The sequence below is a fragment of the Pyrus communis genome, chromosome 2 (assembly GCF_963583255.1).
Source record: "Pyrus communis chromosome 2, drPyrComm1.1, whole genome shotgun sequence".
Classification (NCBI taxonomy): domain Eukaryota; kingdom Viridiplantae; phylum Streptophyta; class Magnoliopsida; order Rosales; family Rosaceae; genus Pyrus; species Pyrus communis.
In genome coordinates this window covers 34,124,510-34,137,038 of record NC_084804.1, presented here as the reverse complement: position 1 = coordinate 34,137,038, position 12,529 = coordinate 34,124,510, and the positions used below count along the sequence as shown (strand labels likewise).

The 12,529-nt window shown below is 36.6% G+C and overlaps 1 protein-coding gene across 3 annotated transcripts; it reads left to right on the top strand.

The window, feature by feature from the left end:
• The first annotated feature begins 4,648 nt into the window (after positions 1 to 4,648).
• LOC137725177 (PH, RCC1 and FYVE domains-containing protein 1-like) lies at positions 4,649 to 12,179 on the top strand. 3 transcript variants are annotated; one of them, XM_068463770.1, is made up of 9 exons: positions 4,649 to 5,180; positions 6,237 to 6,323; positions 7,161 to 7,247; positions 7,364 to 7,450; positions 7,546 to 7,665; positions 8,198 to 10,300; positions 10,428 to 10,574; positions 10,950 to 11,497; positions 11,674 to 12,179. In XM_068463770.1, exons 1-9 carry the CDS (start codon positions 5,133 to 5,135, stop codon positions 11,837 to 11,839), a joined length of 3,393 nt encoding a protein of 1,130 aa, XP_068319871.1. In that variant the 5' UTR covers positions 4,649 to 5,132; the 3' UTR covers positions 11,840 to 12,179. The 3 variants fall into 3 exon arrangements, with proteins under 3 accessions (XP_068319871.1, XP_068319872.1, XP_068319873.1); XM_068463771.1 differs by lacking the exon at positions 6,237 to 6,323; XM_068463772.1 differs by lacking the exon at positions 7,161 to 7,247.
• Positions 12,180 to 12,529: the final 350 nt, after the last annotated feature.

The window sequence follows — 12,529 nt, the reverse complement described above, 5'->3', positions numbered from 1 at the left end:
AAGAGTGAAAGTGATCCTTAATTTGTATGCAATGGTCCCATATGCATGGCAAGAAGGCGACCATGCCAAGTAGGTAGGTTTTGTGGTTGTGTCAAATCAACTTTGCAATTTTGGCTTCTTGTCCGCAAAGCAAGCCTTTGGAAGCCTCGTTCCTACATTATATATACTTCTCGGTTCTCACATCATGAAGAATTCGCTGTACTTACCACCCTACTTTAATCAGTAGCACAATTATAATTTGCATCACGAACCAAATACCAAACAGCAAATAGGCGGCTTTCAAGTGGTTATCTGTTATCATCATGTAATTATACTACTGCCATTATTAGTGGCATAAGCTACCCACTCTTCCAAATCCACTTCATCGATAAAATCATGTCCCACCTTCTTGCTTTCAGGATTATAAAATAAGTGATCAGGGAAATTACTTTTTGGTATCAGATTTTTTCTTCTTCTTTGGTTTCGAATCAGCAAATAGGCTAGCCCTAGCATGGGAAAATTTCGCAATCATGGCACTGCCACAACGGTTGAGCTAGAATTCTTTGTGAGAGAGGGCTTTTCATTTTGTATTGAGAAAAAATTACGAACTCGTAATATGAGCAATTGAAATAATCTTCACAAAATTAAAAGATCTGCTAAATTTAATAGAGAGAATCAAAGAAAATGTATAATACAACTAAGTAGGATGTAGAGACCAGGGTAACCAGTAAAAAATGTGAAACTATATGAACAAAAATACAAAGAAATCTGGTTTGAATCGTTTGACAAAAAAAAGGAGGGCAAAGAGGAGGGTTGCAAATAATAGTTGATTAGGTTGCTTTAGACATAACATTAAAGTCGATTTTAAAACCTCATTCTTGAGTTTCAAGAAACCACAAAGCCAAAGTAAACAAAACTGTTTGAAAAATATAAGCTATGATGTCGTTTGACTCAATTTCTTCACAAGGACAATTCATCTTCTTTTCATGTCGCTAGAAATTTTTTTACATAGTGTTAGGATGGACCCGAAACTACTCTGGTCCCTTAGTGGACCGCCATGCACTGCCAGCTGCCACCATTCAGAGTTAACAAAAGAACAAAATTAGGGTTAGGGTTGTCGAATTAGGGTTAGGGTTTGGGAAAATGTGTAAACATAAGGTGCTATATATCTATAGTATGAGTTTTTCTCTTTTTAGTATTATTCATGGGTGAGTACGTAGATAAAAGCATCGATCATGTAAGAAGAGCTGAGAGAGAAATCAGAATGCAAAACAGCCACCTTGGTGGAACATGCGCTTCAAATAACTGCTTACCATATTCCCTCCTTATTTTTTTCTTGAAGAACAAAGTCCCACAGGTTTTAGGGGTTTTTGTCTATTTTGACGTGGCTTCTCAAACTAAAGAAAATTAAATCATACTCATTGCATGTAAGAATAAATCTGATCTTTAAAGAATCGAGGAAGATGAAGTTATTGTCGACTTCAATAGTAAGTTTTTGCTCTCAATATACATAACGCATAATTGGCTTAAGATTATTGATGCCCAATATGTATGTATAACAGTGTGAACTTACTTATAGAGCAAACCGAAGTTATTCGCTCCCACTTATCTGGACAAACTTAACGATAATAATGTTAAGCTTCAATTAACAACAAATTCTGCTAACTTTCATTTACTCGAACACAATAAGTAATAAATTAATAATTCAATAAATTGCTTAGTCGAAGTACAATTTGATTTACAAGCATCAAAATGAATTACAATTTCACTAGAGACATGATCAATTGGGACAAAACAAAGCCAAAATTGTTTGAGTCTACTTATCCACATAATGACTAACATGATCATCATTCAACCAATTGCTTAAACAAAAATCTTAAAAAGATCCATACACAACACCATGAATGATTATATAACAATTACACAAATTCCCTTATCAAGTCAAAAGTGATTTAAAGCATCGATAAGATACTATAATTCAAAACTTGTACTCACATTTGAACACTTGATTCTCCTGCTGACACATCCCAATTCGGATATCCACCAAAATGAAGGCGTGATGGTTGACGCCTGAAAAATGACGAAGTCATATTATAAAAATAAAAAGTGTGAATAAATCAAAATCGAAACTTAAAACTATTGATGAAAGTGCTCAGTGCGGAATGTAAATTGCAATTGTTATACTAATGGTGCAGTAAATATACGAAAAGTTCACATCCTAAGTACGGAAGAATATTACACAAAACTACAAGAATTAAAAATTCTCACATTAATTGGACTGTACGTCAGAACTGCCCAAAATCCTTTGCTTGCCAAAGAAGTTTAGACCTCGTTTGGATGTGCTTTTAAAATGATTGAAAGTGCTTGGTGAAAATGATTTTAGAATCAATCATTAGTAAAGATGCAAGTAAATCCTGGAAAAGCACTTAAGGTGCTTCCTAGAAGAATCACATAATTGGTGCTTCTTGCAGAAAGCACTTTTAGTGCTTTCGAAACCCAAAAATGTTTTCTCTAAAAGCGTTTTCAATCATTTTAAAAGCACATCTAAACGAGCTCTTAGCTACTAAGTCTTGGAGGGACGCAATACAGAAAGTGTGAGCGAGAAAAAATAAGTGTAATAAAACTTTTGTTTTTCTCAACATAATATAAAACCAAGTAAAAAAGATAAATAATTTTTTTAATTGATAAGGGTATTAAGGAATTGAAAATATATATTAAAGGTTCAACTCAACTTTTTATGAAAATAACTTTTAAAAGCAACATGCATGCTGCTTTCAAAGATAATGTCTGGAGGCTACTGCTTTTAAAATAAGCAAGATATTTTGTTTTTACAAAACATTTTTTTAATGCTTAAGTTTAAAGTGAAATAGCTTTTGATGAAAAAAACAATACCAAACAAGACTTTAGTTATAAGTGTTTTTAGTTATTAGAAAACACTTCCTAGTATTCAAACAAACCAAATACTCGTTTATGCATTCGAGTTCATGCATTCATTCTTTTATCTTTAGTAAGTAAAGAATGACAATATTTTAACACGCACATTACTGGTTGATATTCATGTTTACAAAGGAGTCGAGTTTTTTTGTTGGATTTTCTCCACTTAAAAATGCATAGAATATTCGTCCATGTATTTCCTTAATACAAATCAATGACATTCGTGTGCACAAATTAATATGGATTTATGAAACATTGGTGCAATTGTAGGTATTCACAAACTCCTACATTCTCCTCGTTTGGGTTCAAAATCTGCTATCTTCGGCGTTACAACCGCCACCAAATCCCTCTGAAGTTCTGAACCCACCTTCACTTGTACAATACCTTCTCTACCCTTCTCCAGTCCTGCTTGTGTGTAGACCAACGTACAACTTTTGGTCGCTTCTCTTTTCGCCACATCACTCCTAATGAAGGCCATTATCGTCATCGTGCTATTCTCGCAACGCTCAAACCTAATACCACCCGTAAAGAAGAAAAGGATGCATCGCTTGCACTCTTACAAGGACGCAAAATCATCACTAAAGTCTAACCACAATCTTATAATGATAAAGTGTTTTTGAAATTGAATATATCATAACGTATATGAGTAGTTACGTAAACATTTATGTAGCACAAAACGAAAAACGAAATTCAAAACTTAGACTACAATTACATTCAGTTCAAATTTGGCTGAAGACATTACACCTCGCCAATTTCCAGCAATGGAAACTTTGGAAAATAACAAATAAAACTCTTGCAAGAAAGAAAAGTTATACTTATATGGCCGGTCGACACTACTTATATAAAAAGAGAAAACCAAAACTGATTGCTGCAATCTTAGTCTTACAACAAAACGTTTTTAAAAACAACATACGAGGAGGACACATCTAATTAGTGGCTTGTTTAACCTTGTTTATAAAAAGAAAAACTTTGAGTAACTTTCCACCTTGGTCATGTGTTAGAGTAAATATAGAAATATAGAGAATTTTCTATAGAGAATAATCTGAATGATGACTTTGAGGTACAACTTGAATCGTTTCCTTAAAGTGTTATTTGCCCCCACTAGAATGAGTTTGCTAAATGGTTCTTGGCAAGTCACTTCCAAGATACAACAAAGTATGAAATATTCGATTAGCAAAACCGAATTGCATTCCCTTAGAAATAAGTAGAAGGAAATTGTATGAATGTGATGGAGAGAAGAGAGAACAAGGAATGTAAAAATAAATTTCTGAAATTGTGTGTGAAACATTATGCCACAATAGGTATTTATAGGCATTAAAGCACCCATTCATCGAGTCTTTTTATTTTAGTTGAAGATATACAACCCTTCTTAATAGTGTTGACCCAAAAGACATATCTTCTATTTAGAATTTTCAGAAAGTAAATTTTAATTATTTATATCTTTTAATTCTACTCATACAATTTGAGTAAGCATCATTTTTTTTAACTAAAAGTTGTAACAATGCAGCACCAAGTCAATATAATATATATATATATATATATATATATAAAATAATTTATATATTTATTATTAAAATCTCTAACATCATGTAGTTTCAACAAGTTCGTACTCAGTTGCATCAAATTCTAAAATTCTAGATACATATTTTATTTTATTTTATTTTGCGAGTTTGATTTATTTGATCGGTAGTACTCAATTTTTCACAAGTTTGACCAGTTGTGCTTTTTACAGACTCGGACACGCCCCACGGCCCCCACCCCACCCCCCCAAATTTTCTCTTTCCAGGGAATTTTCTCTCTTCTGTTCCCTCCCTCGCTCCTTCGTCCGGTCCGCTTCCCCTCCCGTCCCATTCTCCGACGCCCTTTCGTCCCTTCTCTTTTCTCTTTCACTCCCTAAATTCCTCTCTGAGGCCCTTCTCGTTTTTCAACCCGCCGTCGGTCTCTCCGCAACCAGCTTCCCAACAGTCCACGGCTTCGAGCTCAGTTTCTTCTTTGCTCGGAGTCAAAGATCAGAACTGGAGGTCTTCGGTTTTCGGCAGATCTGCGCCGCGTAGTGTAGAGAAAGAGAGAGCTGAGCAGTGGTGGTTGTGGTGGTGGTGACGTGGCCGTTGATGGTATTGCACGGAGGCGCGAGAGACAGTTGGAAGGTAGATGATGAACGGAGCTCCGGCGGGGGATCGGAGAGGGTGGTGGCGTTACGGTAATTTCTGTCACATGGAATGGCAGATCTTGTTAGCTACGGGAATGCCAACCGTGACATCGACCAGGTCGGTCTCTTTCTCTCTAAATTCTCTTTGCCTCTTTTTTGTTTTTGCAAATGTATCAAAAAATACAAAGAAAATGAAATAAATTCCTAATTATTTGTCTGTTTAATTACTTAGAAAAACAGAAGATTTGTTTTTTTCCTCCTCCAAAAAGTGGAAATTGGATGGAGAGCTCTTTATTTTTAGCTTGATACTTTTAAGTTTTGTAGGTATGTTAAAAATGTGAGGGAATTTTGATTTGGTAATTGAAAAACAACTCTCTAGATATAATTACTGGGAACATAATCTTCAGGTATGTTAAAAATGTGAGGGAATTTTGATTTGGTAATTGACATACAACTTTTTAGATATAATTAGTGGGTACATATTCTTCTTAAGGTTTTGGTTTTGAGGATCACTTCTGGGTTCATCGTTTTTGGCTCAATGGATGCAGTATGGGTGCTTTTACAGAACCAAACAGGACCGAAGTTTCGAACCTTTTTTAATTTTGTATTTTTCCCAAGTGCATTTTCCATATCGGCAACTGGGTTTGCTCCGAGGCATATGTAAAGTACTGACATCTTCGAACGATAAATGTCTAGTGATTATTGCGACTGAGTGATCTAATGGAAATGGCATTGCATGGAAACCACATTTTACTTTCTTCGCAGGGTGTAAAACCTGCTGCTCTAGTTGGAACAGTTTTTATAGTAACTTTAGAGGACGCATAGGGTTTCTTAATATCTTAAAAGTTTGGATTTAGCGATTTATTCTCTTAGTCGCAGGATAACAGTTATGAATTATTATATGTTTTGGAAGGTTGTAACTTGTAACTGAATGAGAACTAAGTTGGTGTGCTTCTTGAATTGGAAGACAAAAAGTCATTACTATATGCGGTATGGAGTTCAGGGTAACGTTATAATTAGAATAGCATTTGATATGGTGTAGAATTCTATATTCGAGTATAAATGATACTACTCTTTTGTGTGGGTTATTATGGTCCTATGTTTAGTTCATACAGCGTTTATCTGCCCTTCATATCTTTCTCATGGTTTTGAATGATTCTTAAATGATTTTCAGGCAATAATTGCTTTGAAGAAGGGTGCTCAACTACTGAAATATGGTCGTAAGGGAAAGCCTAAGTTTTGTCCATTTAGACTTTCTACTGTAAGTTTGTATCTAATGCTTCTCTATTAGGATTTATTTTTTATTTTTAAAATATTGGTGGTTTGTCCACTCCATGGAAGGAAAAGAACATGGTGTGCTCAATTATTAAGGTTGAAATAAAAAATTTATTCCACAATTCCTGCATGAACAGACAGTAAAATTTATGAAAGGATGAAGTCAAGAATGCTACAAAACATATTTAATTGAATTTCCTGCTTAGCAGTGGTAATGTAGTGTCAATTAGGTAATTTCCATCTTCTCCCACAAGTATACAATTTCCATTTGTGCTTATAACGGAAAAGATAAAATTTATCAAGTTTCCCTTCTGCTAAATAAATTAATAGCTGAAGGGGAAATCTGAGTTAATTTAGGTTCCGATCCATGTGGCAGATTGGAACCAAAGGGTACAGTAGGCAGTTTGCCAGATTCTATGGCATATTTAATTTGGATAAGAGATTTGAGAACTTATTTGTAGTGTAGTTTGAGGTCAGTCAAGGCAAAATATGGTCTATAGTTCTTGGAGAAACATATCATTAATAGCTACGAAGGTTTGATAGACTATACAATTCACCTTGTAAGGTATTGGAATATGTTAAATGTCAGTTGGCATTAGTTGTGCTGCTACGTTGCTGCATAACCATGCTACTTTGTGTTTTGATGTATGCAATGTAAAATACTGCTAATGGGATACCATTTCACTGGCCTTCTGTGGTAGATAGCATTTCAATGGCCTTCTATGATTCTTGCTTGTGATTATATTTATTGTATTTTAATTCACAAATTTGTCTGCTTAAATTCTTTCTACTTTCTACTTACTGCTGCATTTAATAATTTCAGGACGAATCAACTTTGATCTGGATTTCAAGTAGTGAAAGAAGTTTGAAGTTGGCTTCTGTCACAAGAATTGTTCCTGGACAAAGAACTGTGAGAAATTTGATATAATTTTTTAGTACATGATTGGCATAGATTTACTGCAGTTTAAATTTAAGTCTTCTAGCGATACTTATTCTAATTTCATCTTGCTCCAAAATTTGTTACAGGCTGTCTTTCAACGATATTTACGTCCTGAAAAGGACTATTTATCATTTTCTCTTATATACAATAACGGAAAGCGGTCTCTTGATCTGGTTAGTGGTGGAAGCTCAAAATTATTTGTCTTTACATTGTTTCCTATTTTTATTTATAATAACAATATTTATGATAATCTGTTATTTGCGTCCAGATTTGCAAGGACAAAGTTGAGGCGCAAGTGTGGATTGCAGGCCTTAAAGCACTCATTTCCTCTGGCAGAGGTGGGCGTTCGAAAATTGACGGATGGAGTGATGGAGGCCTCTACCTTGATGTAAATATGCCAACTTAGAAACCTCTTTTGTGGTTAAATTTTATGTTTTCTCTTGTCTTGCAGTGATCTGTGTTATATAGGTACCAACATGCTGTATTGGAGCTTTTGAGCTAAATTTGAAATGCTGAAATACTATGATAAGATTCTTTTATTATTTTTAATTTAAATTTGAGTATTTGATTCTTAAAGAAATTAAACTTCTCCTTGCATAGACATAGTGTTTTTGCATGTTTAATATATATTTTTCTTTCCCTTTGTAATTTTTGGATTGGCTTTTTTTTATAGACATTTTTTTATCTTATTTGTTATTACTTTATATGTTTAATATATATATATATATATATATATTCTAAATGAGTCATCCCACCTTATAGTTCTGTTCATATGATTTTATTGTAGTCATCCAACCTCTTTATGGTGAAATCACACACGCACATAGACTTTGGATGTATGAAAGTTTCTCTTACATTTCGATATGTATAAGTACACCTGTTGAATGACTGCCTGCTTATCATGTTTTCGGGTACTTCAGGATGGCAAGGACTTGACATCAAATAGTCCTACTGATAGTTCTGCTAGTGGTGCACGAGATAGTGGCTCTCCAGAGATTTCTGTTAATTTCAAACCAAATACTTCGCCCAAGAGTTTTCCCCCTGAAAATTCTCCAGTTTCTGAGAGGTCACATGCTGCATCAGACCTGACAAATATGCAAGTTAAAGGATCTGGTTCAGATGCATTTCGAGTTAGTGTTTCAAGTGCTCCTAGCACTTCAAGTCATGGTTCTGGACAGGATGATTGTGAAGCTCTAGGTGATGTGTACATATGGGGTGAGGTTATTTGTGATAGTGTTGTTAAGGTTGGGGCTGATAAAAATGTGAATTATTTGAGCCCAAGATCAGATGTGCTTGTCCCTAGGCCATTAGAGTCCAATGTTGTTTTGGATGTCCATCATATAGCCTGTGGGGTCAAGCATGCAGCCTTGGTCACGAGACAAGGTGAAATGTTTACATGGGGTGAAGAATCTGGAGGACGACTGGGGCATGGTGCTGGGAAGGATGTTGTTCAACCTCATCTAGTTGAATCTCTGGCAGCTACTAGTGTTGATTTTGCAGCATGTGGAGAATTTCATACATGTGCTGTTACAATGGCTGGGGAACTTTATACGTGGGGAGATGGTACGCATAATGCTGGGCTACTTGGTCATGGCACTGATGTCAGCCATTGGATACCAAAGAGAATTTCGGGTCCTCTTGAGGGACTTCAAGTTGCTTCTGTAACTTGTGGTCCATGGCATACAGCCTTGATAACATCAACGGGGAAACTCTTCACATTCGGCGACGGCACATTTGGCGTCTTAGGCCATGGAGACAGAGAAAATGTTCCTTATCCGAGAGAAATAGAATCCCTATCAGGGTTGAGGACAATATCTGTTGCATGTGGGGTGTGGCACACTGCTGCTGTGGTGGAGGTTATTGCAACACAATCTAGTGCAAGTATTTCATCAGGTAAGTTGTTTACTTGGGGTGATGGAGATAAAAATCGTCTCGGGCATGGGGACAAGGAAGCCCGACTTAAACCGACATGTGTTCCAGCCCTTATTGACTACAATTTTCACAAAATTGCTTGCGGGCACAGTTTAACAGTTGGCTTGACGACTTCAGGACATGTTTTTACAATGGGCAGTACTGTTTATGGTCAGCTTGGGAATCCCAATTCTGATGGAAAGCTACCTTGCTTGGTAGAAGACAAACTCGGTGGGGATTGTATTGAAGAAATTGCATGTGGTGCTTATCATGTAGCAGTATTAACATCCAGGAATGAAGTTTATACATGGGGAAAGGGAGCTAATGGGAGATTAGGCCATGGAGATGTTGAAGATCGGAAAACACCGACTTTGGTTGAAGCTTTAAAGGATAGACATGTGAAATATATTGGTTGCGGTTCAGAATATACAGCAGCTATTTGTCTTCACAAATGGGTATCTGGTGCTGAGCAGTCACAGTGCTCTGCTTGTAGACAGGCTTTTGGGTTCACAAGGAAGAGGCACAACTGCTATAATTGTGGACTTGTGCACTGCCACTCATGCAGTTCAAAAAAAGCAACAAGGGCAGCTCTGGCTCCTAATCCTGGAAAACCATATCGAGTTTGTGATCCTTGTTATATGAAATTGAATAAGGTGTCAGAAACTGGTAGTAATAACAGAAGGAATGCTATACCTCGGTTGTCAGGTGAGAACAAGGACAGGTTGGACAAGGCTGACATAAAATTATACAAGACTGCTGTACCATCGAATATGGATTTGATAAAGCAATTAGATACTAAAGCAGCCAAGCAGGGAAAGAAAGCTGACACATTTTCACTTGTCCGCTCTGCTCAAGCACCTTCATTGTTGCAATTAAAGGAGGTTGTTATGTCAACGGCTGTTGATCTGCGACGAACAGTTCCCAAACCAGTTCTTACACCATCTGGAGCAAGTTCAAGGTCCGTGTCCCCTTTCTCGAGGAGACCAAGCCCTCCTCGTTTTGCAACTCCTGTTCCTACTACATCAGGACTTTCCTTCTCAAAAAGTATTGCTGATAGTCTGAAGAAAACAAATGAACTTTTGAATCAGGAAGTGCTAAAATTACGTTCACGGGTAAGTTCATACTTTTCTGGACTTTATTGCTACTTTTATAAACCTCTTGAGAGGGGTGGTGGGTTTCATGTTTGACTATTTGTAGTTATCGTATTTTAATAATTTGATTGTAAATGTTTTTTATAAGGTTGAGAGCCTTAGACAGAGATGTGATCGTCAAGAATTAGAGCTTCAGAATTCTTCAAAGAAAGTACAAGAAGCAATGGCATTGGCCGCGGACGAATCTGCTAAATCTAAAGCTGCAAAAGAAGTTATAAAGTCACTAACCGCACAGGTCATTTCTTCTGCTACTTGCTTTCATTTCCTAAACTTATTCACGATCATCAACTTTTGTGTCTTCTATTTAGTACACGTTTAATTTAATCGTTTCTTTTTGAAATAAAATAAACTTCAGTTCAGAGTAGAATAGTACATGATTGATGTAGGTTTATCTCTATGAATGAAACTGTAGGCTGTAGCAATAAGGATCCAATGGTACAAGTTTTTCATACCTATTTTTTGTCAGTTGCAATCTTTTAAACTGTCGGACTTGAATAAGTTAAAAGGTGTTATTTACTATTGAGTTGGGTAGCTGAATACCTCTACTTTTTTTGGTTTTTATTTTATGCTGGACTGCCATAGTGATCATCGTCGTTGATAATAATTTCAGCTCAAGGATTTGGCAGAACGGCTTCCACCTGGGGTTTATGATTCAGAGACCATAAAGCAGGCATTCCTGCCAAATGGTTTGGAGCCAAATGGCATTAACTATCCAGATGCTAATGAAGAGCAGCATTCAAGATCAACTTCCATCAGCAGTTCTTACTTGATCTCCTCCTTGGGAATCGACTCTGCTACAACAAATGGAAATCACGGCCCGACTCATTCACCCAAGGGTCAACTTGGAACAAATGAAACAATCATGCAGCACAGTCGGGACCCTCTGACCTCCAATGGGATGATAAACTCCCCAGATAAACTACCCAATGGCGGTGGATCATTTCAGACAGTTAGTAGTAGTGTGTCTGAAACTGTTGATGGCCGGGAATCCAGGCCTTTTCAAGATGGGGAGAATGGTGCGAGATCCATGAATTCTCCATCGCCTGCTAATGGTAATACAGTTGAGGCAGAATGGATTGAACAATATGAGCCTGGTGTTTATATAACTCTTGTGGCTCTGCGGGATGGAACTAGAGATCTCAAACGAGTGCGCTTCAGGTACTCTTGGTTTTGCTAGTTTCTTACTACAATAAACGTGTCAGCTGGTCGGCCAATGATCTCTTGATCATATTGGCCGTAACATGCCACATACTCGGTGCATAACTTTGCTGTTATGGATCAAAGATGGAATAATCTTGTAATCAAAGTCTGATAATATATATTTTCATTTGTAGCCGAAAGAGATTTGGAGAGCACCAAGCACAGATCTGGTGGTCGGAGAATCGTGAGAAAGTGTATGAGAAGTACAATGTGCGTGGGTCAGACAAATCTTCGGTTGCTGGCTCAGCTGCACGTAGATCAGACGGAGCTCTCTCACCTGCCTCATCTCAACAAGCTTAGCAGAGGAGGGGCAGGAGGAAGGCAGTCCTCCGTTAACTTATTTTGTATGAATTACTGTGTAGGTGGTGTTGAGAGGAAGCAACAAAAGGGTGGTGGGTATGAAGGGAAGCATGCAAACAACCTCTTTTGCCTTTATTTTGTTTCTCCCCTTTCATTCCTTCCCACTTACCCAATTTTTTCTTCTTTTTTTCTTTTATTTTCCTTCATAAATTGATTTTCTCTCATCCATTTAATTTATGGGTATTTACCCTTTTATACACCTCTTGTATTGTAGTGTATATAAAATCTTCATTTATGAGACGATGATCTGAGCAAATCAAAGTCTCTTCTTGCTCTTCCATACTTTTGGTACTTAAGTTTTTCTCTAGCGAAAATCATCTAAACTTGGTAGCGAAACGATTAGCACAAGCGTAATGCTTAGTAACTAACCTTATGATTATTGTAGGTAATCCAAAGAGATTGCTTTCTCTTTTTTTTTTTTCTTTTTTTAATTATTTTTTTTATATATATATATATATATTTTGTTTAGTACATTGACATTTTTACACTAAGGAGAGGGGGAGTTTGGTTAAGCCACACAATGAGCAGCCTAATTTGGTATCGAATTCGCCATCCACAACCTCCCATTTTCGAGTGAAAATGAATACCACCATTATTATGTTTTGGTGGTATTCCTCTTCACTTGAATGT

Coding starts and splice junctions, on each gene's coding strand:
- LOC137725177 (XM_068463770.1), top strand. CDS start 5,133: ATGGCAGATCTTGTTAGCTACGGGAATGCCAACCGTGACATCGACCAG. Junction 5,181..6,236: donor CCAACCGTGACATCGACCAG/GTCGGTCTCTTT, acceptor AATGATTTTCAG/GCAATAATTGCTTTGAAGAA. Junction 7,248..7,363: donor TTGTTCCTGGACAAAGAACT/GTGAGAAATTTG, acceptor AATTTGTTACAG/GCTGTCTTTCAACGATATTT.